General features: G+C 41.3%; 1 protein-coding gene across 3 annotated transcripts in view; it reads left to right on the top strand.

The window, feature by feature from the left end:
• The window catches only part of ARHGAP25 (Rho GTPase activating protein 25), a 98,364-nt gene that overhangs the window by 51,247 nt on the left and 22,122 nt on the right, over positions 1-24,995 (top strand). For 2 of the 3 annotated variants that reach the window (XM_007521260.3, XM_060187169.1), the window contains 3 exons: positions 2,854-2,941; positions 8,587-8,703; positions 23,609-23,816. In XM_007521260.3, coding sequence (XP_007521322.2) covers positions 2,854-2,941; positions 8,587-8,703; positions 23,609-23,816 — 413 coding nt within the window. Of the gene's footprint in view, positions 1-2,853; positions 2,942-8,586; positions 8,704-15,308; positions 15,516-23,608; positions 23,817-24,995 lie in introns of those variants that run through there. The other variant, XM_060187170.1, reaches the window with a different exon arrangement.

Here is a 24,995-nt window from a genome sequence, read left to right as displayed (position 1 = left end):
GCGTTGACAGGTCAATCCATACCCCCATCCTGTCTCTGCCTTTCCCTAGAGGGGTAGGGCTCTGGGGAGGTGGGGTTTCAGGACACATAGTTGATGTCGTCTGCACAGGAAAGGCAGGCTGGCATCATGGTAGTATTTTTCAACTTCTGTGAGTGAGACCATCCCATTTTCATCCTTTTTTCCTCACTTATCTCACTTAATATGATTCCTTCAAGTTCTATCTGAGATGGGATGAGGAAAGTGAAATCACCATTTTTAATAGCTGAGTAGTATTACATTGTGTATATATGCCACAACTTGCTCAGCCACCCATCTGTTTTTGGACCCCTGGGTTGCTTCCAGGTTTTAGCTATTATAAATTATGCTGCTAAGAACATGGTTATACACAAAATATTTTTGGATGGGTGTGTTTAGTTCCTTAGGATATACCTCCAGGAGAGGAATTGTGGAGACATAGGGAAGGTTCATTTCTAGCCTTGTGAGAGTTCTCCAGACTGCTCTCCACAGGGGCTGGACCAAATGATATTCCCAACAGCAGTGCAGGAAGGTTCCTTTGTCCCCACATCCTCTCCAACATTTGTTGCTACCTTTTCTCACAGGAGTAAAGTGGCACCTCATTATTGTCTTGATTTGCATTTTTCCAGTAATTAATAACTTGGAGCATTTTTTAATGTTTGTTGACCTTTTGGCTCTCTTCTTTCATGAATATTCTATTTATATCATCTCCCCATTTTTGGATGGGGTCATTTCTTTTCTTGTTGTTGAGTCTGGCTAGCTCTTTATATATTCCGGTTATTAACCTCCTGTCTGATATATGGCATATAAAGATCTCCTCATATAAAGATTTCCCATAGAGAATGGGAAAGCTATCGGGGGAGGGGGTGGGATATGGAGATTGGGCGGTGGGAATTGTATGGAGTTGTACCCCTCCTACCCTATGGTTTTGTTAATTAATCCTTTCTTAAATAAAAAATAAAAAATAAAAAAATAAAAAAAAAAGAAAAGAAATGGAGACTTATTTAAAAGGCAATAAAAAAAAATAAAAATAAAAACCTAAACCAAACACTGGGTCAGAGATGGTTTTGCTCATATGGGGAACATAGAGAACTGAAGCAGGGGGGCGGGTGGTGAATGCTGGCGCAGCGGGTTAAGCACACAAAGTACGAAGCACAAGGACCCTCACGAGAATCCCAGTTCAAGCCCCCAGCTCCCCACGTGCAGGGGGGTCGCTTCACAAGGGGTGAAGCAGGTCTGTAGATGTCTATCGCTCTCTCCCTCTCTATCTGCCTCTCCTCTCTCAATTTCTTTCTGTCCTATCCAATAAAAAGGGGGAAATGGCTGCCAGGAGCAGTGGATTCATAGTGCTGGCACCAAGCCCCAAGCCCCAGCGATGAACCTGGAGGTGAAAAAGAGAAAGAGAGGGAACTGAAGCACATGAACTTGAAAAAACAAAATGGTAATCAGAACTGAGGAGACAGCATAAGAGTCATGCCTGAGGTTCCACGTTCCCAGGTTCAATTCCCAGCACCACCATAAGTCAGAGATGAGCAGGGCTCTGGTCTCTCTGTATCTTTCTCATTAAAATAAATAAAATAGGGGCCAGGTGGTGATAAAAAAAAAAAATCTCCTCCTATTCTGTAAGGAGTCTCTTTGTTTGAGTGGGGGCTTCTTTTATGGTGCAGAAGCTTTTTAATTTGCTGTAGTCCCATTGGTTTGTTTTTGTTTTAGTCTTTTTTGTAATTGAATTCATTTCATTGAACATGCCTGTGAAATTTAGATAGAAAAACATTCTGCCAATATTTCCTTTAAGTATTTGATAGTTTCTGGTCTAACATTCCAAGTCCTTGATCCATCTGGAATTTACTTTTGTGTTTGGTGGAATATAGTGATTCAGTTTCATCCTTCTACATGTTTCAACCCAATTTTTGCAACACCATTTGTTGAAGAGACTCTCCTTTCACCATTTAATAGTCTGTGCACCCTTGTCAAAGATTAGATGTTCATATGTACAAACTATTACATTTTACTGTCGACTGTAAACCGCTAATCTTCCCAATAAAGAAAAAGAAGAAAAGAGAGAGAGACAGAGAAAGAGAGACAGAGAGAGAGGGATCAGACATCCTTCTTCATCTTCACTTCCCTCATGCATCCAGGTTTCTCTTCTCCACTCCCAAGAGTATAGTAAGGTGACCAACCAGTCCCTACCATTTCAGCTATGATGGTGAGGAAGTTGGGCTTTGAACCCTAGTATGAATTACCATCTTGTTGCTTACTGGTTGTGTGGCAATAATCATAGCATTTCTGATTCCCAGTTTTCTTACTTGTCAATGTAAATAATACCATGGTTGGAGAGTCACTAGAACGGCTGGCTTAATGAATATTCTGCTCAAGGTGTTTAGAAAAGAAACAGGCAACTGAAATGTGCTTCCAAGTAGTTCTTCCTGCTATTACCTTGAACCTATGCTTCTGGTCTCAGTTCCCAGATTGGCAGTGACCTGCCACTTAATATGGCTCACCAAACTTGGCATTGCATCCACAAAGATCAGGTATCTATGCTGGTCTTTATGTGTGTGTGTGGGGGGGCAGTGTTGGTAAGGGCATTCTCTCAGTTCCTTCTCCTAACAGGACCCTATCCTTTCCTCTCTAGACACATAGATTCCATTTAGACAGCTGCCATTTAATTTGGCAGCAATATAAGTAGAAGATCCTATTTAAAATTAGGATGCTAGTTTTCATGTTCCTCTCAGCCTATCCCCTCCCCAACCCATCATCATCTCTTCTGTTCTCTAACTTACTTCTAGTTAAGAAATGACAACATTGTTGCCTATTTTGACAACCTAACTTATCTTTTAGGGATGCATATATCTACCAGGAAGTACGATCAAGGAGATTGCCACAAATCCTGATGAAGCCGGGAAATTTATCTTTGAAGTTATTCCAGGTAGGTAACAAAAAGTGGGGCAGAGACATTTCAATTCCATTTGACTTTTAGATCCTAGAAGTCAGTGAAACTACCAGCCAACTAGCCAGCCAACTTAGCAAGAACACAAAGCAGTTCTCTGTGTTGGGGGTGAGTATACACAAGTTGATTACATAACATCAAATGAACTACGAATACACTTTACCCAACTACTTAAGCATTTAATGAGTGCATGCTTGAAGCCAGGTGTTCCACTGGATACTGGGACATTGACCTGAAAAGTACATTATCCTTGGGGAGGAGAAGATAGCATAATGGTTATTCAAAACATTTTCATGTCTGAGCCTCCAAAGTCCCAAGTTCAATTCCCTTCACCATCAAAAGCCGGAAATGAGCTGTGCATTGGCAAATCATCAACAAAACCAACCAATCAATAAAACAAACAAACAAAAAAGCATACACCATCCCTGCTTGTTAAAAGGAACTCAGTGTAGAAGAGGAGTGGGTATTCAAATTAATAGTGAAATATAAATTGAACCACACAAAATTGTCATTTTAGTAGTACTACATGATCCAGAATAAATATTCTCATGTGCTTCAATGTGTCCTAAAAGGAAAGGACCACTTGGACTCATTGAGCACTTACATGTGTCTGGGGTTGTCATTTACCCATCACATATGTGAGAGGCACACTGGAGTCTCTTTCTAATAGCCACCTTCCCTGAACATATTTGTCTCTTGAAGAACTTGTGTTTATGTGAGTCTACCAGCCCAGTCCTGCCAAGAGATCCAGGACCACCAGGATGACTGTGAAGCCAGGCTACTGCTCCCGAACTGGCACAGGAGGGGAGATCTTAGAGCCCATGAGCCCACTCTTCTTCACTCCCTTTTTAGGATCCATACAGGGCAACATGTGCATAAGAAACCTGATGGAGACACAGGGTAGTAGAGAGGTTAACCATGCCAAGTCTGGAGCCAGCCCAAGTCCAGACCTGTCCAGGTCCTGCTCCTGGCATGGAGAAATGTTACCAAGTTATTTAATAAGTTCTCTCTACTTTATTTTCTTTATCTATAAAATAGGAAAACTAATTATGAAAGAGTTGAATATGTTCTATAGACCTTATAAACCACTATTAAATAACTAGTAAAATATTTTTAAAAAGAAGATATAGGGAACACTTGTATACAGCTTCTGGTATATATTTAGAACCATCCAAGTATTTAATATCTTGGGGATATCTGGAGGGAATTATAATATAGAAACTAATTCTAAAATTTGTTATGACTAGCAAAAACCAAGAAAATTATTTTTTGTGCATGGGAAATAGATATACACAAAGACTTTCATTCTTGAGGCTCTGAAGTTCCAGGTTCAATCCTCTGCACAACTGTAAGCCAGAGCTGAACAGTGCTCTCTCTCTCTCTCTCCCTCTCTCCCTCTCTCTCGTAAACAAATAAATAAACTCTAAAAAGAAAAGAAAAGAATTTTTTAAAGTTCACTTCATCACAGGTGGCTCCATCAGGTCTACATCTCTTTCTCCATCTCTGTCTTTCTCTCTTTCTTCTCATTTGAGAAGCCCCCCCCCTTTCTTCAGTCTCTTCTCCCTAGTACAACCCCCCTTTTTTCTCACAAGGCTTCTTCTACTTCTGGGATCTCTTTCCTAGTTCATGGAATATAACCACCAACGGTGGCATGCACTCCAAAGCCTAGGTTTTCAAACTAGAGTGACCCTGTTGAGAGTTCAGGTGAAGTTTTGGTGGTGCATGTGGTAAGTCTTATATACACACACTTAAATTTGATACTATTTTCCTAAAATGTTGTAAATCAGCAATAAGTGAATTTAAAAAAGAGTTCCAACTGCAAATTCACTTTTGAAGTCAAAAGTGCAGTACCCTTGAAATATTTTTGCTGGGTAAGATGAATATTTGTCTTTTCATATCAGTCATACTTGTACTCGTCTCCTGGGCTGGTGGTGGAAGTTCTTTTTTTTTAATGTTTATTTATTTATTCCCTTTTTGTTGCCCTTGTTGTTTTATTATTGTCATCATTGTTGGATAGGACAGAGAGAAATGGAGAGAGGAGGGGAAAACAGAGAGGGGGAGAAAAAGATAGACACCTGCAGACCTGCTTCACCGCTTGTGAAGCGACTCCCCTGCAGGTGGGGAGGTAGAAGTTCTTATGCACACACACACACACACACACACACACACACACACACACACACACACGTTAGGTAAGGAGCCATTTTCCTACAGATTCTATCATCTCCTCGGGACCTACCCAGCTTAAAGTTAAACTTTTTCTGCTAGGATGCTGAGAATTTTCACTTCCTTTATTTATTTATTCATTTATTTATGTGAGATAATTCATAGGGGTCAATGCTGTCTCAAAAATTGACCTCCCTCCCTGATCAGGTCCCCTTCCCTGTGATTATCAGTTGCAGAAAAGCCACAGGGGAAAAAAAATCTTTTTTTTATTTAATATGTATTTTAAAAAATATTTATTTACTCATTTTCCCTTTTGTTGCCCTTGTTGTTTTATTGTTGTAGTTATTATTGTTGTTGTTGTTGATGTCGTTGTTGGATAGGACAGAGAGAAATGGAGAGAGGAGGGGAAGACAGAGAGAGGGAGAGAAAGACACCTGCAGACCTGCTTCACCAGCTGTGAAGCGACTCCCCTGCAGGTGGGGAGCCGGGGGCTCAAACCAGGATCCTTATGCTGGTCCTTGTGCTTTGCACCATGTGCGCTTAACCTGCTGCACTACCGCCTGACTCCCTTTTTTTTTTTTTTTTTAAATATATTTAAACCATGCTTTTCTTTACTTGTAACAGACAGGCTGCCATTCCTTACTTAAGTCTAGCAAGCAGAATCACTATTCTCCTTTCATGTACAGGGAGTCACCACAGATAGGTTGGATATTATTTTGTTTTATATGTTGCATTTAATTCTTATATTGACTAATAGTTGCCATTTACTTATGCAATGAATCTATTGAGTATCTTCTTTGATCTGGTCACTAGTATAGGAACTGGAAATTCAGCAAAGAATGAAACAACATCCATAGAGATTATTCTCTGAGTAAGGGAGGAGAAACTGAAAACATAAACCAAATGAATGAGTATATCTTATAGTTTTTCTGATAGGATAAATGCATTGGAAAAAAATTAAATCAAAGAAAGAGATTAAAATGCTATCTGGGGTGGGGTTGGCAGTATCTAATCTGTCATTTTATATTGAAAAGAGAATCTTTGGGCAACGATCTGAAGGAGCTGGGAGGATGAGTAGTGGTGCACCTGGTTGAGTGCACATGTTACAGTGTGCAAGGACCTTGGTTTGAGACCCCAGTCCCCACTTGACCTACCTCTGAAGTTCTATCCTCTGCCACCATAGTTCTTAGAGATAGCTTCGTTTCTTTTCCTTTTTTTATTTTTCACAAGTTCGCGTGTTTCAATTGTCTGTATTTAATTGCAGAATAGCATTCCACTGAGTGTATATCCCATAACTTCTTTACCTACTTGTCCATTGATGAGCTTCTGCTCCTTGACTATTGTTAATAATGCATCTATGAACACACGGGTTCATGTGTCCCTCAAAATTAATATTTTCATGCACTTTGGATATATTTCTGGGCATGGCATTGCTGGATAATAAGGTATTTCCATTTATTTGAGGACTCTCTATACTGTTTTCCATACGGGCTCCACCAGTTTGTATAATTGAGAGATTTTGACCAGCAAAGGGATATGACCTAGCTGATATTTTAAAAATCTTCTGAATTGAGAAATAAAGGAGCAAGTTCAGAGAAAGTAGATTAATGAGAAGGCTGCTGCAGTAATTCAAATTGGAGATGGTATCAGTGGAGGGGCCAAGAAATAATTTCTGGATACATTTTTAAGGTAGATGAGTCTTCATTTGCTGATTGGCTGAATTAATTACAGATTGAGAAGCTGGAGAGATAGGTTACTTGAGTAGGGCCTGTGCCTTGCTGTGTGTGTGGTCCAGGTTTGAGCCCTGTAACCACACAAATGTGTCGCAGCACTGGGAGAAACTCTGGTGCTGTAGTGCATCTATCTGTCTTACCTATCTGTCTGTCTGTCTGTCTGTCTGTCTGTCATCTATCTACCTAGCTATCTGAATAAAAATATTGACCAGGGATGGTGAAATTATACAAGTGTGAGACGTCTGAAAAATAAAAGTTAAGGTTGACTCTTAGGTTTTTCATCTAATAGTGGAAATATGTTTCTACATATGTTTCTACATATCTAATATGTAGAAACTTCATGCTCCTGAGCAGGTAGGCTTCCATCAGTTGACCTTTCTGATCAGAAGAGCTGATGATCCACTCACAAGATGGATTTAGATCAGATTACTCCACAGGGACAGGAAGATGAGGCTTAGTGATGTTAACTCAGATTCAAGAGGTCAGAATCAAAGTGAATATGGAAACCTTTATTTGTCTCTCTGTAAGGAAATACAGGCTTGGACATACCTGGGATGCTAGAACAGGCTCTTGTTGAGGAGAATGCCCCGATGATGTTGATGTCTACAAAGGCACTCTATAATTTAAAAGTATCCTGTAATTGAAAAGGATTGCTATTACATTCTCTTTGCCAAAACTTGTGATTGAAACTTTTCTCCTCCTCTTCTCTCCCTCTCTATCGCTTTCTTTAAATCATATCCCTCATTCATTCTCTAGATTTTCCTTGATGACCTCCATTTCTCCCTTTATTTTGTTCATTTGAGATATCCAACCAAGAAACACTATTTGTAATCTTGGGCCTAAAATGAAAATGAAAAAAAATTCTAACAAACTTCACTTGTCCATCAGGTTTGTAATGAAAACCTATCGTTTGCAACATTCAGTTTAGGCAAGAAGGCAGTAATCCTGAAAAGGAAGAACTGAGCTTGTGAAAAAGTCACACAGACTCACAATGTCTGCTACCCAAGCTTCCCCTTCCTATCTCCCACCACTTCACTCAGGAGCAATTTAGGAATACATCTAGGGCTGAAGTGGTAGACTGAAGTCTGCAGATTTAGATGGACTGATCCCGGCTCATCTAATATTGACACTATCCCTTTTTGGTAGAAATGACTTCCTAACAGCAGTCAGCTCACGTCATCCCAACTGCCAACCATTCTGTTCAATGATTTGTCTCTAGAATTAGGAATAATAAAAATAAGAATGTATGAATATTCGGTTGCACTGAAGTTAAACAGATGATGTTTTTGTGTTGCTTGAAGTGTTGTTTAACTGAATCAAGAAAGCAATGGTTTGGCTTCCTTTCCTCTTATTCCCTCACCACTTCACCACTTAAAAGACCTACATTAGGGAGTCAGGTGGTAGCGCCCTGGGATAAGCACACATGGCGCAAAGCTCAAGAACCAGTGTGTAAGGATTCTGGTTCAAGCCCCAGGATCCCCACCTGCAGGGGAGTCACTTCACAGGTGGTGGAGCAGGTCTGCAGGTGTCTATCTTTCTCTCCCCCTCGCTGCCTTCCCCTCCTCTCTCCATTTCTCTCTGTCCTATCTAACAACAACAACATCAATAACAAAAACAATAATAACTACAACAACAATAAAAACAACAAGGGCAACAAAAGGGAAAATAAATATAAAAACATTATATTTATAAAAAGACCTACATTAGTATTACTTCTTTCTACAGCCTCATGGGACCAGAGTCGAATGGGACAAGATTCCTATGTCCTCATGGCCTGCTCTCAAGCAGAGATGGAGGAATGGGTTAAATTCCTTAGGAGAGTTGCTGGCACACCATCTGGAGGTAAGGATCCCTGAAGATTTCTCTGTGACATCCTGAGGGGAAGGGTGTGAGGTGGGAAGAAATAGCTTCACAAAATGAAACCTCTTTGACAATGCTTAAGGAAGACCAGAGCATAACTTTGAGGTCATGTTCACTGTGAGACTTCCAGCTCCCCTCATTTTATCACTAAGAACTTTCTCTAGGTTAGCTGGAAGGACTTCAAACCTAGAGTAAGTCACCAGGGAATGCATGTGATTCCATGAAGTAATCCTTTGCCTTCCCCAGGTCATGGTGCCCTGATCTATAAAGCAGATAGGTTAGATAAAGTGACCCTTGTCAGCAACACTTTTTAGCACTAGGGATCTGTTTTGTTATGGATGTTGTGGGACCAGAGGAAGCTAATGGCAAGAGCTATGCTGAAGTAGCCTGCTCAGCACAGGACAATATAACTAATGTCCAAAGGGGAATGGTCAAAGGATGGACAATGCCAGGAACTGTGTCCAGAGTTTCGCAGGTATGTGGTGGATGCAGGATTGAAACTCTTTGGGGCTTCTTGGCCAAAATCTGAGCACTTGAGAACCCTGGTGATGTGTCCACACTAGAAAGGCATTCTCTTGTGAAAAACTGATGTAAAAATGCATCTGGAATTAGAAAACTGCTGGATCCGATTTGTTTTTCCTTTCAAAAATGTGAAAGAAAATGTTATGGATGAAATCTCAAGTGACCACTTTTCTTCAACTTTATAGGAATACACTTGTTTTTAAGTTTTAAGTCATATTTCCTGTTGCTTTAAAAATCATTGAGGGGATCTTTTAGCTCAAATATTAAACATTATTTAATTACCCAACAGTGTCTTTTATAGCTTACACAGCAATTTAAAAATATATGCCTCTAAAAACACTAGAGGTGTTTTATATTTTCTTGCAGTTGATATTCTTATATACACATGCTCCCCATAATGACAAAGGATATACATGCAATTCAATACTTTTCACTTCGTAACTTAAATATTTCCTCATGTTGCTATAGTTACCTGTGATAAAATACTGGGATAGTTTGGTCATAAGAAATAAAGGTCATTTCAAGTAATTTAAATAACCAAGAGGGATTTACTATATAGTTACAATAATTCAACAAAGAAACCAACTGCAGAAGGAGAAATTTAAGAGAACTTTAGGAATTGGGGCCAAGAACTGGACCAAGAGCATTGAACTTACCCTGTTGGTTTCTTTTAAATTTTGTTTGCTTAGACAGAGAGAGTAAGGAAGACCACAGCACCAAAACTTCCTTCAGTGTGGTGGGGGCCAGTATCAACCCTGGGTCACATATATGAGTTAAGTTTCAATCCTCTGGCCTTTCTGTCAGCTTATGGTTTTTGTTATGGGAAAGAAAGGAGTGTTATGTACAAAGGAAGAACCTGAAATCATATGACCTCACCTTTTGTCACCCATAATGTAGCAAAGCCAATTCCCTTCTGGGAAGTATGTAATCAGTGACTAACTTGTCTTTCTGAAAAGATGGGCTCAGAGACCCTTTTAGTACTTTGAAGTTCCAGGTGCCAAGGGATGGCTGGACAGGTGGGCATGCATACCTAGGACGTTGACTGCTGTCTCATTGGGGGATAGTGCACAAAGTCTAATGCTTACTCTATGGTCTGCTAGAGAGCAAGTCTATCTGGGTGAGTAGCCAAGGAAAGGGACATAAAACTCATTTATGCAGTTAACAACATTCCTGGGTCTTTTATACTGACCCTTCTGGATATAAGTTCAGGGTGAAGGAGGAGGTGGCTAGGACCTGTGCTTTCAGTACCAGCACTGTTGCCTGAGAATATATCACGGGGTGCCTGGCTCTGGAGCAGCAGGTAATTAGGCCAACCCACTATAGGGCTGAAATCCTTATCGACATGTTGAAATGTTTCCTGAATTCTGTTCTTTTCTGATACCATCAGAAAGCTCCAGAGCTTCCTGGTGCAAACACAATAACCAGTACTCTTTCACTTGTGCAAACACAGTAACCAGTACTCTTTCACAATAGACAGTACTCTTTCACCAGCACACTTTCCATTTTCATCTAGTAGCCAGGAGTGCTGTCAAGGCTGTAATATCTTAGGGATCTGCCTTGGCTTAGCCACACCAGTGTAGTGGCCACCCAAATCCAATGTCACCTCTAAGTGAGTTATTTTTCTGGCTATTCTTTTGGTTTCTTTGGAGCCATGCAGCTTCTTTGCTTTTTTTTCTTGTGTACCTGCCTGTTTTGGTCAAGTTAAGCCCCTCATGCTTGTACCTGTCTCAGATATTGCTGCGATGGCCCCCATTTTCTTATACTTTTGCCTGGAACAACAGCAATGCTGAGTTCGGCCCCAACACCCCTATTCCAGTCTCCTGAGACAAAGCATCTACCTAGCCCAGCAGGGCTCAGCAGAGGCCAGGAATCCATCTGAGGTCCAGGATCTGGAGCAGTGGGGCAGCTGTCAACCATGGTCTGTCTAGTGGGAATTTCAAGAAAAGAAATAACCTAGTTGGGACAATCAGGCTTAAGAGTGTTTTCCACAGCCACCCTGGAGAATTGAATCCTATTGCTAAAAGAATGCATAAATGTAGTGTTTCTTATTTTATTTTATTTTATTTTTCACAGTGCTAAGTAGGCAGTGATGTGATATTATCTGTTAAAGTTTTATTATATGTATTTTAGTGGTGCCTTCCTTCTTGACCTGGATTATGAGACTGAGAGTCCATTGATACTTTCCACTTTCCTTAGTCCAACAAGTTAAGCTGTCTGCATTGTCAAGGGCAGTAGATGTTGCTCAATTATACACTTGCTTTGACTCAAAATGCTTTTGATGAACCATGAACAGCATTCGAGCGTGTGATGCTGCACTCAGCCTGAGCCTGGCGAGTTTCTGTGCTTTGTCATAGTGCACATGGGGATTTCTCCCTCACACCACCACAAAGCCACCACTCTGAGAAGCATGTCAAGTGTAAGTCCTGTAGGCAGCAGAAAGTCTAGGGGAGCCAAAGTAAGAGTGCAGCACTATTTATTCATTTGAAGAGCAGTATCTGACTCTCATGTGGCATTTCAGATGCTTTTTTTAAGCCTCTCAGTGAAATCATAACTCTCAAGATGAGGAGGCTTTTTAAGGAAGTAGAGAGTCTGGGTGTTTCCAGAAGTAAAGTGGGATGCAAAAAATGCCCAGGGGGCAACTGAAGAATTTCACAGGAATCATAATATCCCTAAGAAGAAGTATTATTTCCTAGAATGACAGCTTCAATCTCTTTGGAAGATTTACTTATTAATTGTTGTTTTCGCCGGGCTGGCTTCACGGGCGGGTAACAGACGACCAGGGACTCATGGTTGAACTGTATGCAGTATCTCTTTATTCATGCAGGAGCAGTGCAATCTATACCAAGCTAGACTAAAACTAACACAACTACCAACTAACTAAAACGAACAATGTTGTCCTTACATACTTTCCAAGTAGGGTGTAAACAGGATGTGATGTAGAGAGGGTGGAGAGAAAAGTGACTGTTGGAAGATCAGGGTGTGACAGGGAGAGGGGGTGGAGCAGGTGAGAATTCTACCACTAAACCACCAATGCCCTGGAGGGAGTGTGGTGCTTTATGTAAATGTAAAAGTGATTTATGTAAATAGACCGCTTTGAATGGGATCAAACCAATCCCTATATAGGCATACCGGTGCTTGGTTAAGCAGAAGCCAGGGGGAGCTGGCATACTACCCAACAATTAATTAGTTCATTCATTTTACTGTGTCTTTGCTCTTTGTTTTTTATCCCAACGCCTCAGTAATGACTGACACAGCAGATTCTAAGGCATGACTTCCTCTCCCCATTCTTGAGTTTAGTCAGTTTGCTACAGCTTCTCATAGAAGTCAGGACATCCATCTACTGACTAGGTTATTAATTTATTTTAAAGAGATGTAACTTGAAATAACCCACGCAGATGTTCAGTGACAAATGAGTAGCTCAGTTGTATATATACAATGGAATACTACTCAGCTGTTAAAAATGATGAGGTAGTTTCCTTTGCAATATTTTGGTCAGAACTTGAAAGTATCATGTTGAATGAGATAAGCCAGAAAGAGGAGGGCTCTAGTACCTCCCTCCTCTTAAAATTTTGGGGTTGAGACTAAAAGTCCTAGCCTTCTGATGACAGGATCAGTTAACTCCATTGGCAACCAACCCCTAAACTTTGAGCTTTGGTGCTTTTCAAAAGTCACCTCTTTAACATAATAAAAGCAACATTTCAAGTTTCATCACAGGAAATTCCAAGAGTTTTAGGAACTCTGTGCCAAGAACATGTCATATACCAAATTTCTATTTATTATTAATACAGCATCACACCTTGGAGAGCAGCACCTTGGTGTGTCAGCCTTTTACTCTCCAACCAGACAATTTATCTCTCTCTTTCACTGCACTCTTCTAAGGGTCTTGCTGAAATGTTTAGGCTGACTCTTTTCTCCAGAAGATCTGGATGCTATTCTGAGTTTTCCCAGCTTAAGTAGGAAAAGAAGAAAACAACACATATATTTCTTGATTCTAGATTCTTGGCAACATTTTCCCAAGCTTACAACTTTTCATTTCTACCAAACCTTCCCTTCTTTAACTAAGAGGACTCTTAACCTCTTCTCCCCACCTTAAAACCTGGTCTATGTCCAGTCTCCAGGGAGCAGACAGTACATAAGGCAAATTGGTACTCAGCTAGGACCTGTTTTGCCTTTTGCTTCTGGCAGTTGGCCATCTGAGGCCTTTTTCTCAAACCACTTCTGGGTACACAAACCCTGCACCAGACTGTGCCCAGCTCTGTTCTACTCAGCCAACCAAACTATGAGGCCTATGGGCAAGTCTCATGTTTCAAGTGTCTTTGTGTATCTTCTAACACTAAGCACAGAGCATAAAAACACTGAGTTGCTATATGCCTTGAGTTCCTTTTTGTTCTCTCATTTCTTAAGTTCTCTGCATTCTTCAGGACATGATTTTGCAATGCACTGTAGAGTTTAGCCATGGGGGAGGGGTGCTGTTTTTGTGAGTCACTAGTCTATGTGTTCTGACTCTTTCTAGCTAAGCTGGACCTTTAGAGGGATAATCCTTACTTATTTACATTGATTCATTCACCCTTCTCCCCCTCACATGCAGATCGTGATTCCACAGTTACTCATTTATTTAGCAAATATTTCTAGAGCATGTACTATGTGCCAAGTCAGGCATTAACACTGAGGGAAAGGAGAGAGAAAAAGAAAGGCAAAAAGCCCATTCTCTCAATGAGTTCACAGTCTAAAAGGATATACAGCAAATATTTTTTTTAAAAGCCCAAATACCCATGAAGTTATAATAATAAAAAGTGCCACGATCACATTTAGGCAAAATAAAAGTCTTTGTCTTGAAGTTCAGGGAAGCTTTCCCTAATTATGACAATTAAGTTTAATCTGAAGAGTCAGTACAGTAGAGGGTAAGCAGACATTGGGGGAAGAGAAACAGTGTCTTAGTAAGAGGAGCAGCATGTCCAATGATCCCATGATAGTAAGACCAGGCTCAGATGAGAGGAAGGTGATGGCCATAGAAATCACTTTGCTAGAGATGTTTAGCTTCATCTTAAGGTGGTTTGAATGATGGTGTTGGTAGAAGTGGAAAGAAGTAAATAGAGTTGACCAAAGCATCAGAGGTACTGGAGGCAGGACCTGGGGATGAATTCAGTATGGAAGAGGAATGTTGTATCTAAGACTAGTTCTTGATTCCTTTTTCTTTTAAATATTTATTTGTTTATTTATTATTTATTTATTTAAGAGAAATTGAGAATGAGTGCGGAAGATAGGGAGAGAGAAAAAGAGACACCTGCAACACTGTTTCACCACTTGTGAAACTTCCCTGTTACAGATGGAGACTGGGTGCTTGAACCTGGGTCCTTGTGCATGGTAATATGTGCGCTCAGCCGGGCGTGCCACTGGCTGGTACCTAGTCCTTCATTCCTAGCCTCTGAGAGAATTGAAGGGTCAACATTTGGTTGGCAGCTTCACACTGTCCAAGTTTCTCCTGGGAAATCCTTCTACATTCTGATCTCCCCCCCCCCCCATGCTGTAAGTCCATTTCCAGTCTCCTGGGCATGTCTGATAGGGTTTCTGTGCTATTTGCTAACTCTTCTTCAAGGGAGAGGGGAAATCATCTCAGTTTACTCAACAACCCACCTCCAATCCAAGATCATTTTCTTTTTGATTGAGCCGCATGCAACTCTGAAAGCATTTTCCAGGGAAGGGTGGACTGGTTTCATCAATGCTAAGTGAAATCCTGTGTTCCTGCCAGATGCTTTGATATATGGAGCAATGCTGGTAAGGGCTGTGTGTGGGATGAAAAAAATTTTTTTTTCAAATCCACCTCCATGGTATAACCATTGAATGGCAGTTGACAATTAGCTGTTAAGTAAAAGGAGGCACTTATTTTTATTGCTCGCTCTGACAGCTTTATGTTCACTCTTTAAAAGCCAAGAGTCATGTGTGTAAAGGTGAGTGGGGAGGGGAAGTGGTATGGGAAGGAGGAAGGGAGGGCCAAAGGCAGGTGCCGACAGATCCCATGGTTTCTGTGTTGGAGTCAGAACCTAAGCAGTATTTACAAGCATGTGCTGATTTGGAAGCCTAAGAGGATGGCTTTTCTAGCCTGGGTAGGAGAGGAGGCCTGAGACTGGCCCAGCAGGAGCTGCGATTCCTCAGCCCCGCCATGCCTCACGTTCCCAAGATGCGGCGGTGGGAGCTGGGCTGTGACTTCCCTGCCCTGGCACTGCTCTTCTGCTGGAATTTCAGGAGGAAACCCCCCAAGCTCCATAAGAAAGGTATTTCTTCCCTATTTTGTGAGACAGCACTTCTAAAATAACACCTCGCTCAGCTCTACTTTCTTCTCCTGACTAGGATGGGGGTGCTCCTGGAGTCCTTGGGGAGCAGATACCTGCCAGCTGGGCTGAAAGGGCCAGTGGGGCAGTAGGAGAAGAGGGGTAGGGCAATCCTATTGGTTTCCTGGGATGGACTGTGGGAGGGGTGAGGATGGGTTTTTGTCCTGAATCCATGAGTGTTTCAGGGACTGTGAAGGAGGACTGAGGTTCCCAAATCAACCCATTATCCAGGAATTTTCTAACAAATCTCATGAGGGGAACTGAGAACTGAGGGTGGAAACTAGCCTGTGGCCAGAAGATGCAAAGCTCCCACCAATGGCTTTAGACTTGGCGTCTGAAATTTTACCTAGGCAAGTTCATTTTAGTGTTTTTAAATGAAAGGAATTGAAGAACTATTAGAACCTGGATGGCACATGACCGTATCAATTTCTCAGCTGAGCCTCAGTGTTCTCACCTGTAAAATGTAACAATGCTAGCTATGCATAATGAACTTGTGAAGATGAAAAAGGAGCATATGTGAAAGATATCAGGGAAATTCACAAACTTGGTTTAATTGTACTTACTAACAGTTATGAAGTTGTTATTGCATACCAATGAATTAAAATGTACATTTTTTTCTTTTCTTCTTTTTTATTGTTGTAGTTATTATTGTCATTGTTGTTGTCATTGTTGGATAGGACAGAGAGAAATGGAGAGAGGAGAAGACAGAGAGGGGAAGAGAAAGATAGACACCTGCAGACCTGCTGTGAAGCGACTCCCCAGCAGGTGGAGATCCTTATGCCAGTCCTTGGTGCTTTGTGCCACCTGCATTTAACCTGCGCTACCGTCCGACTCCCTGATATATATTTTTATCGTTGTTATTGATTCAGACTTTTCTTTTTTTCCAAATATTTATTTATTTATTCCATTTTGTTGCCCTTGTTGTTTTATTGTTGTAGTTATTATTGTTGTTGATGTTGTCATTATCAGATAGGACAGAGGGAAATGGAGAGAGGAGGGGAAGACAAAGAGGGGGAGAGAAAGATGGACACTTGCAGACCTGCTTCACCGTTTGTGAAGCGACTCCCCTGCAGGTGGGGAGCCGGGGGCTTGAACCAGGATCCTTATGCTGGTCCTTGAGCTTGGTGCCACATACGCTTAACCTGCTGCACTACCACTTGACTTCCAAAATGTACATTTTTAAAGTTTATTATCATTTATTTATGAAATGGATATAAAAATCAATAGGGGAAAGAGAGATAGAGAGGGAGTGGTACTTGCAGCCCTGCTTCACCACACATGAAGCACCCCTCCCTGAAAGTAAAGACCAGGGACTTGATCTGGGGTCCTTGCACACTGTAATGTATGCATTTAACCAGGTTTGCCACCACCCAGCCCCAAAAAGTGAACTTTTAAAGACAGACATTCCTCTGTTAATGGTGCTTGGTCCAAATTGATGGAAGTGATGAGTTCTGAGTGAATGCAGAAGAATCAAAGAACTAGGCCACCAGTTCCCTGAAGAACCAGGTACAGCTTTACTGGGCATGGTACAGAGTGAAGAGCCTGGGTTTTGCCCCCCTGGTGTACTTGGGGATAGAGAGAGTGGTCTTTCTCCCTGTCACACACACCCAGCTGTCTGCTGTCTTTCCATTCCACTGCCACTTTCCCTAGTTTCCTGGGAATACTCAGTTCGTCCAGTTTCCCCATCTTTAGACTATTTCATATCTATCCAGGGACATATGGTGGCAATCAGGACCTAGTAGTTGGAGGTAGGTAGGATTAGATCTTTGGGATTCCTTGGATGTTTTAAATTCCAAACTATCCATATGTGGCCCAAGATAAAGAGTGAAACTCCCTGACATAGACAAACTGAAGAAAGCCAGGAGAGATCCTATTGCTCCTGATATCTCTGGAGCATGTAGAAATCACTTCTCCTTAGAGAGAATAGCTTTGATCAATTTCCAAGTTGGAGATGTAAAGTTCAGAATCTTTATGATATGGGCAATATTTAAATCCATGACGTTAGGAAGAAGTCTATGCATATGAGAGAGGGAAGACCTGGGACACCCAACATTTAAAGAATAGGAAGAAAAGGGAAGAATCATTTGAGGATGTCAAGAAGGTGGCTAACATGATAAATGGAGAACCAGTCCAAAATGAACCAAAGCCAGGTGAAAAAGTGTCTCCACAAAGAAGAGAGATTTGTTGTGTTACATGGTGCTGATAGAGCAGTTAAAATAAAGACTTGAGAATTTGGCCTTTCAATGTAAAAATGTGATAGTCATTGGTCTCCTTGATAAGAGCAAGTCTAGGGATGTTCTCATGAGAATACATTCAGGAGAAGAGGGGCAGAGAAGGGGAGGAATGGAAGTTAACAAGTAGTAACAACTCTTTGAGGACTGGTCCATCATGTTCCAGGCTCTGTGCCAGGAGATAAAATTAGATAGAGAGCCAGACGGGGCTGTCTGCCTTTGAGAAGACCACAGTCAAGTGGAAGAGAGAAATGCTTAAATAAATCATCATGAAGCTTCATGAGAAGTCATAGAGTAGAGGTATATACTGGAACTTCTATGAGTACAGAAAAGTAAGTTATCAGTTTCCTCTGAACTGAGGGCTTTATATATTTATTTATTTATTTATATTTTTATTAGTGATTTAATATTGATTTACAAAATTATAAGATAACAGGGGTACAACTCCGTACCATTCCCATCACCAAAGTTCTGGATCTCCAGTCCCTCCACTTGAAACTACAGCAGTTCTCCCAAGGTTGCAGATGTAAGTCAATTATTATTTCTACAACCATCTGTCTATATTTGTATATATTTGGCCTTTTTTTAAGTGGGGGAAGTCCCATCTTCTCTTCCTTTCCAAGTCACACATACATATACTACTACATTCAAATGTCCCTCCCTTTTTCCTCCTTTTTCTCCAGTTCCTGATGGAGTTGGAGTTCAGAGAACCTCAGATCATCTCCCCCCTATTTTCTCCCTGACTGGGAGTATGGACCAAAATTCTATTTGGGGTGCAGAAAGTGGGAGTTCTGATTTCTGTAATTGTTTCTCTGATGGACATGGGTGTTGGCAGGTCGATCCATACACCTAGTCTGTTTCTTCTTTTCCTAGTGGGCCAGGGCTCTGGAGAGGTGAGGTTCCAAGTCACATTGGTGAGGCCGTCTGCCCAGGGAAGTCAGGATGAAATCATGATGCTGGGAAATTATGCCGATGCAGTCACATCTGCCATGTTGTCCCCTCAGGCTACTGCTAGTTCCCGAGAGAGTTGGGGCATTCTCAGAGTGCCTGTTCAGCCATGTTGTGCCCTCAGGGCATTGTCTATATCCCCGCGATATATCCGGAGTGCTTTGGTTACTCCTCCCCCCTCACATTCTCACGAGAGTTATCATCCTATCCTGGAGTGCTATGGTTACTCCTCCCCCTTCCCATTCTCGAGAAAGCTGCCCCTATAAAAGCCTTTCTTCTTCCGCACCTCTCTCTCTTGCCAGCACTTCACTCAGGTGTTCAGACGCAGGAAAGGTTACTGTGTGAGGCAGCCATTTTCACTACCTCCATGTGGCCCAACCTGCTTCTCTAGCACCCAACTCTGAGGTGCCAGCGTAAATAAAGATTTGTGTTTCCTCTTTGCTCCGGACCTCCTCTCTCTCATCTCCGCTGCCCGCGCTCAACAACATCTGGCTCAACAACATCATGATAGCATCTGCAACTTGATGGCTGAATGGCAGAAAGATACAAAGCAGGACAAAATGATTAATGAACAGGAAGCAAAAAGTAGGTGTACAGTAGATGAGAATAGGGACCTTAGGGTGGAAAGAATCTAGAAAATCCATTCTAGGTATATTCTTAGGGATGCACGACTATCATAGTTTTTGCTTGGGTTTGATAGCTAACATGAAGTTGGACAACAATATTGTCTGAGAAGATAGTGTCAGTGTAGAAAAAAAAGAGCTATAAAGTTAGATAAGGGCAGAGAATAGCTCCTGTTCTGAAAAAAAAATTATGAGTAAAATTAACTGTTTATCTTGTCCACCTGATCCAGGGCCCCTATATATATATATATATATATATATATATATATATATATATATATATTTATATTTAGCACAGGAGCCTGTGTCCCTATTGGTCTGAGCTTGCAGCTCATGGCCACTGCTGGGAACATTGCTGGCTTCACTCATTTCAGGACCAGTCTTCCTTGAGTAACAGGGCAGGGTGACCCAGCATCCCTTCAGAGACTAGGACAGTCCCCACCATAGCTGCTTTATGGTTCTTTTTCTGGCGTTTGCCCTTCTTCCGTAGCCAGTCAACAGCGTCAGGTTGAGCCTGATGTAAAGTTTCGAGACCTCCTTTGAATCTGGAGAGGTGCTTTATGGTGATGGCAAGGGAAGGCCTGTAAAAGGACTTATGATGACTTTTCTGATGGGAGTGGCCAGTGGTGGTGCAGAGAGGGGTCCATTCGAGGTCTAGGCCCATGATATTTGTGTGGGAATCCAAGGATTCCCTGACCAGGGCCCCAGATGATAGGGTAGTGTGATATTGACCAAAAAGGCCATTATTAAGTGGGCCAGTTGCTGAGGGCATTTGGATTTAGGCTGTAGGCAAATTGTGTAATTGTGTTTTCAGATGGGGAAAAGGAGGAAGGACATTTGCTTCAGAGTTTTAAAGAGCGAAGATAATTTTCCCCCCTTTTTCCTGGAATAATCTTCAACTACCATGAAGTCTGATTTATAGTATTTGCTCTCTCTACATCTTCTGAGTGGTTTTATAAAATTCAGTAGAAGAAACTGTCAAGAAAAGAGTTAAGGAAAAGTTGCGAAAGAACACACCATGATAATTTTGGTAGTAGTTAAGGTAGAGATGTTATACTATATATTTTCATCTCTCTGGAGAAAAGGAGGTATTGCATATCATTTTAATATGCTTTTACTAATTGGGTTGGATAAGTTTGGGTGTCTTTTGTTCTAACTTTAAATTATCACGGATTAGAAAAGTACATCATGCTTGACTGCTTGACTGAATATGACTGCTTATGAAGGGGTCTGGAAGGATGCCAGTGTTCTGAAGTGTTGAAAAGAGGATGAAAATGATAGTGGAATAGACACTTGGAGAACTAATATTAAATGACAGGCTTATGAATTTAAAAGAGAGGCAGGATGGAAGAAATTAAGGAGTCAGAGGCAATAGAGATGTTGAGGGAGGGGCCGGGTGGTGGTGCACCTAGTTAGTGCACATGTAACTATGTAAAGACCAGGTTCGAGCCCCTGTTCCCTTCTGCATGGGGAAAGTTTTGCCAGTGGTGAAGTTGTGTTGCAGGTCATTCTCTCTCTCCTTTCTCTCTCTCTCTCTCCTTCTCTATTACCCTTTATCTCTCAATTTCTGGCTTTTTCTATTCAATAAATAAACAGAGATGTAGAGGGACATTGGGACCAGAGAGACTGATTTGTAAGCTAAGAATTTATATGTGATTCTAGATGTGCAGACTAGTAGGAACCTTCCCAAGGAGTGTGCTCACAGTGAGAAGAAGTCTGAGTTAAAATTCCAGGAGCTGAGACTGTAAAATAACCCTGTGGAGGAAGGAACATAGGAAGAGAGAATACAAAGAAGATGGGAATAGAATGGGAAGAGATGGTTTTTATAACCATAGAGGTAGAAAGTCTTAAAGAAAGAGAATGCTTTAACAATCAGAGAAGACCACCAGAGAAAGAAACACAATCTAGTTTGTACATTAAATGGGTACTAGAAATCCTAGTGAGCTAATTTTATACTTAGGGGAAAAGACAGGCTGTGGATGTGTTGGAAGACTAGAGATTATAGCAAATGGTGAGTCTGGTCTGGGGTAGTGAAGAGTAGAGAGGATATGGTTAACTCAGGAACACATGTAGCTCTTTGTTTGGCTATCTTCTTCTTCTTCTTCTTCTTCTTCTTCTTCTTCTTCTTCTTCTTCTTCTCCTTCTCCTTCTCCTTCTCCTCCTCCTCCTCCTCCTCCTCCTCCTCCTCCTCCTCCTCCTCCTCCTCCTCCTCCTCCTCCTCCTCCTCCTCCTTCTTCTTTTCCTTCCAGAGCACTTCTCAGCTCTGGTTTATGGTTGTGTGGGGAATTAAGCCCGGGACTTTGGAGCCTCAGGCATGAGAGTCTCTTGGTAAAACTATTATGCTATCTCTGCCCCACCTAGCTCTTTCTTTATACATGGAGTCTACATTAATTAGACACTGGATGTAGGGGATCAGTCAGAGAAAGAGAGAATGAAACATAGGGAGAACAAGAGATTTTAGGAACAGGAGTCCTAGGGATTAGAGTGTTAAGTGTAGCAGAGACCTAATTATGATGGAGGGAATATCAAGAGGGACAAAGATGAAGCCATGGCATATATTTTAAACCTCCAGGACCCTGGTGGGAAAGATTGTCCTGATTATTGAAGTAACTTTGCTACATCACTGGAGTGTTAAAATTGTAGAACCAAGTATTGACAGGGTTGGGGTGGAGCTGGTCTACACATGCTTTGCTGGAGGCAGTGTAATTTGGAAACATATTTTTGGAAAGTAATTTGCATACCATTGTGTCATAGAAATACTCAAACCACTTGACCTAGTAATTCTGCCTGTGGGTGTCTTCCCTAAGGAAATAGTTTTTTTAAAAAATGAAAAGCTCATGTTCACTCATCCAACTATTAATTAATTAACTACTTAATTATGCAGATAATTAGATAGTCTACTTTTCACTTCATACATTCCAAGAACTTTGTGAAGTAAACGAACTTATTATATGGTAACGTTAATGAAAATACATAGTAACAGCTTAAAATATCACACTAGGCTAGTACAACATGGAACAACCACATGATAGATTATTGTGCTTGGATGCTTTAGGACACATTGCAGATCCAAAACAGCCTTTTTGGTGTTGTAGTTATGAGCATGTTCTCCTGGGTTTACTGCCTGGGCTTGAATTGTTGTGAATGTACCATGCCCAAGCACCTGACCTTGACAAGTTCATTAGAACAGCTGGTGGGTATAACCATACCACCACTTTTATATAGTTGCTGTGGAAATTTTACAACAGTTCTTCTACGGGGTGGACAGTGGTACATTTTGTTGAGTGAACATATTACAATGCACAAGGATCTGGGTTCAAGCCTCCAGTTCCCATATGCAGGGGAAGATTTCATGAATGGTGAAGCAGTGCTGCAAGTTGTCTCTCTTTCTCTATCTTCTCCTTCCCTCTCTATTTCTTTTGGTCTCTATATAATAAATAATAAATACATTTTTAAAATTATTTAATTTTTAAAATATTTTATTTTATTTATTCCCTTTTGTTTCCCTTGTTGTTTTATTGTTGTAGTTATTATTGTTGTTTTTATTGAGGTCATCATTGTTGGATAGGACAGAGAGAAATGGAGAGAGGAGATGAAGACAGAGAGGGGGAGAGAAAGACAGACACCTGCAGACCTGCTTCACTGCTTGTAAGGCAACCCCTTGCAGGTGGGGAGCCAGGGGCTCGAACCGGGATCCTTATGCCAGTCTTTGTGCTTTGCGCCACCTGCGCTTAACCCGCTGTGCTACTGCAGGACTCCCAAAATTATTTAATTTTTGTTATATTTATTTTAATGAGAGAGATACAGAGAGACAGAGGCAGGGAGGTAAAGGAGGAGGAGGAGGGACCAGAGCACTGCCAAACCTGAGGAGCCTCAGGCATGAATATCTTTTTGAAAAACCATCATGCTCCACCCATTTTATAGAATAATAAACACATTTTTAAAAAGTTCCTAGCCCACAACAAAGAGCAAAAGTGAGTCATTTTAAATACATAAAAATGTGGGCTAATCAAAAAAGACTGACAGAGACTGCACCCAATTTATAATCTCAGGAAATAATGTGGATGATTTATCTCTGCCTCGTTCTTTCTGTTCTTTATTTAGTGTCATTGTACTAAAATCCTCAAGCTTATAGCCAACAAAGAAATTTTTGAAATAGGCAAAGCACTTTGACCATCTGTTCATCCAAGGGGAAGTCAGAATGACATGCAGGTTCTGTGTGTTCTTTTGCCAGCGGTGTTTGGCCAGCGCTTGGATGAGACTGTGGCTTATGAGCAGAAATTCGGTCCCCACCTGGTGCCTATCCTGGTGGAGAAGTGTGCCGAGTTCATTCTTGAACATGGCCTGAATGAAGAGGGCATCTTCCGACTGCCTGGGCAGGACAACCTGGTGAAGCAGCTGAGAGATGCTTTTGATGCTGGGGAGCGACCCTCCTTTGACAGGTAAGTGACCTCTACTCACCTTCCCTCTGCCTTGTGGTAATAGACCTCTCTGTTCTAGCTGAGCTCTGAAACTTGTATGGACACTTCCAAATGCCTTGTGTTGCAACAATCCTTTGTTTTGCTCACAATTCAAGATTTGGGAGCCAGGAGCACAATTAAGGTATGCTGATCATTTATATAGTGATTGTGTACTTGAGTGCTGGACCCATAATGGATAGTCAAGTGGAGCCTGGCTTTTTGGGGAAGGAGGTTGTGGAAAAGGGGAGAAAGATGGGACCTAGCTCAAGCTTTGCCATTTGGGACAAAATTAGAATTTGGAAAAGACAAGCTGGATTTATTTACCAATAGGCTCAGCTGGATGTATCTACCAGATATTCTGATGGGCTTCCTCAGCTCTCCAGAAACAACCAAACTAGTGCATCTTGTTTGTGTGGATGACCACAGTACTGTGAAAATTTAAACATCATTCTGAGTTCTTCTAGAGGGAGTCCATGCTGACACCTTGGCAGTTTGACATTTTCCCAAGGCTCCTCTGTGGAGGTTGCCCAGTCCAGTGAGTACATCATGTGTGATGATACCATGTCCCCATTCCTTTACCAACACACTGGCACCAGCCACTCAGATGAGTTTTTTTTTCCCCCACCAAGCTCAACTAGCATAACCTCCACCCTGATGTTGAACATTGTTTTTTGTACAATATTATCCTTGTTTGCCTGTATGTACTTGTCTCATTGGCAAGAGTCACTGCTCTTGTCAATTAGCAACCCATAAACCAAGATTTAGTAAGGTAGGCCTGAATATTATACAATTTCCAAAGATTGAAATTCTCCTGAGAATTTCTTTAGGATTGTGGGGATAGATAGCATAATGATTATGCAAAGATACTCATGTGCTTGAGGCTCTAAAGTCCCAAATTCAATCCCCTGTACCACCATAAACTTGAGCTGAGTAGCGCTCTAGTTAAAAAAAAAAATAGTGGAGAGAATTTATTTAGGACTAAAGACCAGGACTTGCCTGGGAAAATCACAAATAACTAAGTGCCATGCTTTATGCTGAATCTCATTTTGCTTCTTTTTTCTCACCTCCCACTCTAATTTCCAGTGCTGCTCATTCTCCTTCCAAAGCATCTCTGAGATACTTCTGTTTCTCTCCATGGCCTTCATTTGAGACCACCATATC

This window comes from Erinaceus europaeus, chromosome 3, assembly GCF_950295315.1.
Source record: "Erinaceus europaeus chromosome 3, mEriEur2.1, whole genome shotgun sequence".
Taxonomy (NCBI): domain Eukaryota; kingdom Metazoa; phylum Chordata; class Mammalia; order Eulipotyphla; family Erinaceidae; genus Erinaceus; species Erinaceus europaeus.
The sequence above is the reverse complement of the archived record's forward strand: the minus strand, read 5'-3'. Positions and strand labels throughout refer to the sequence as shown.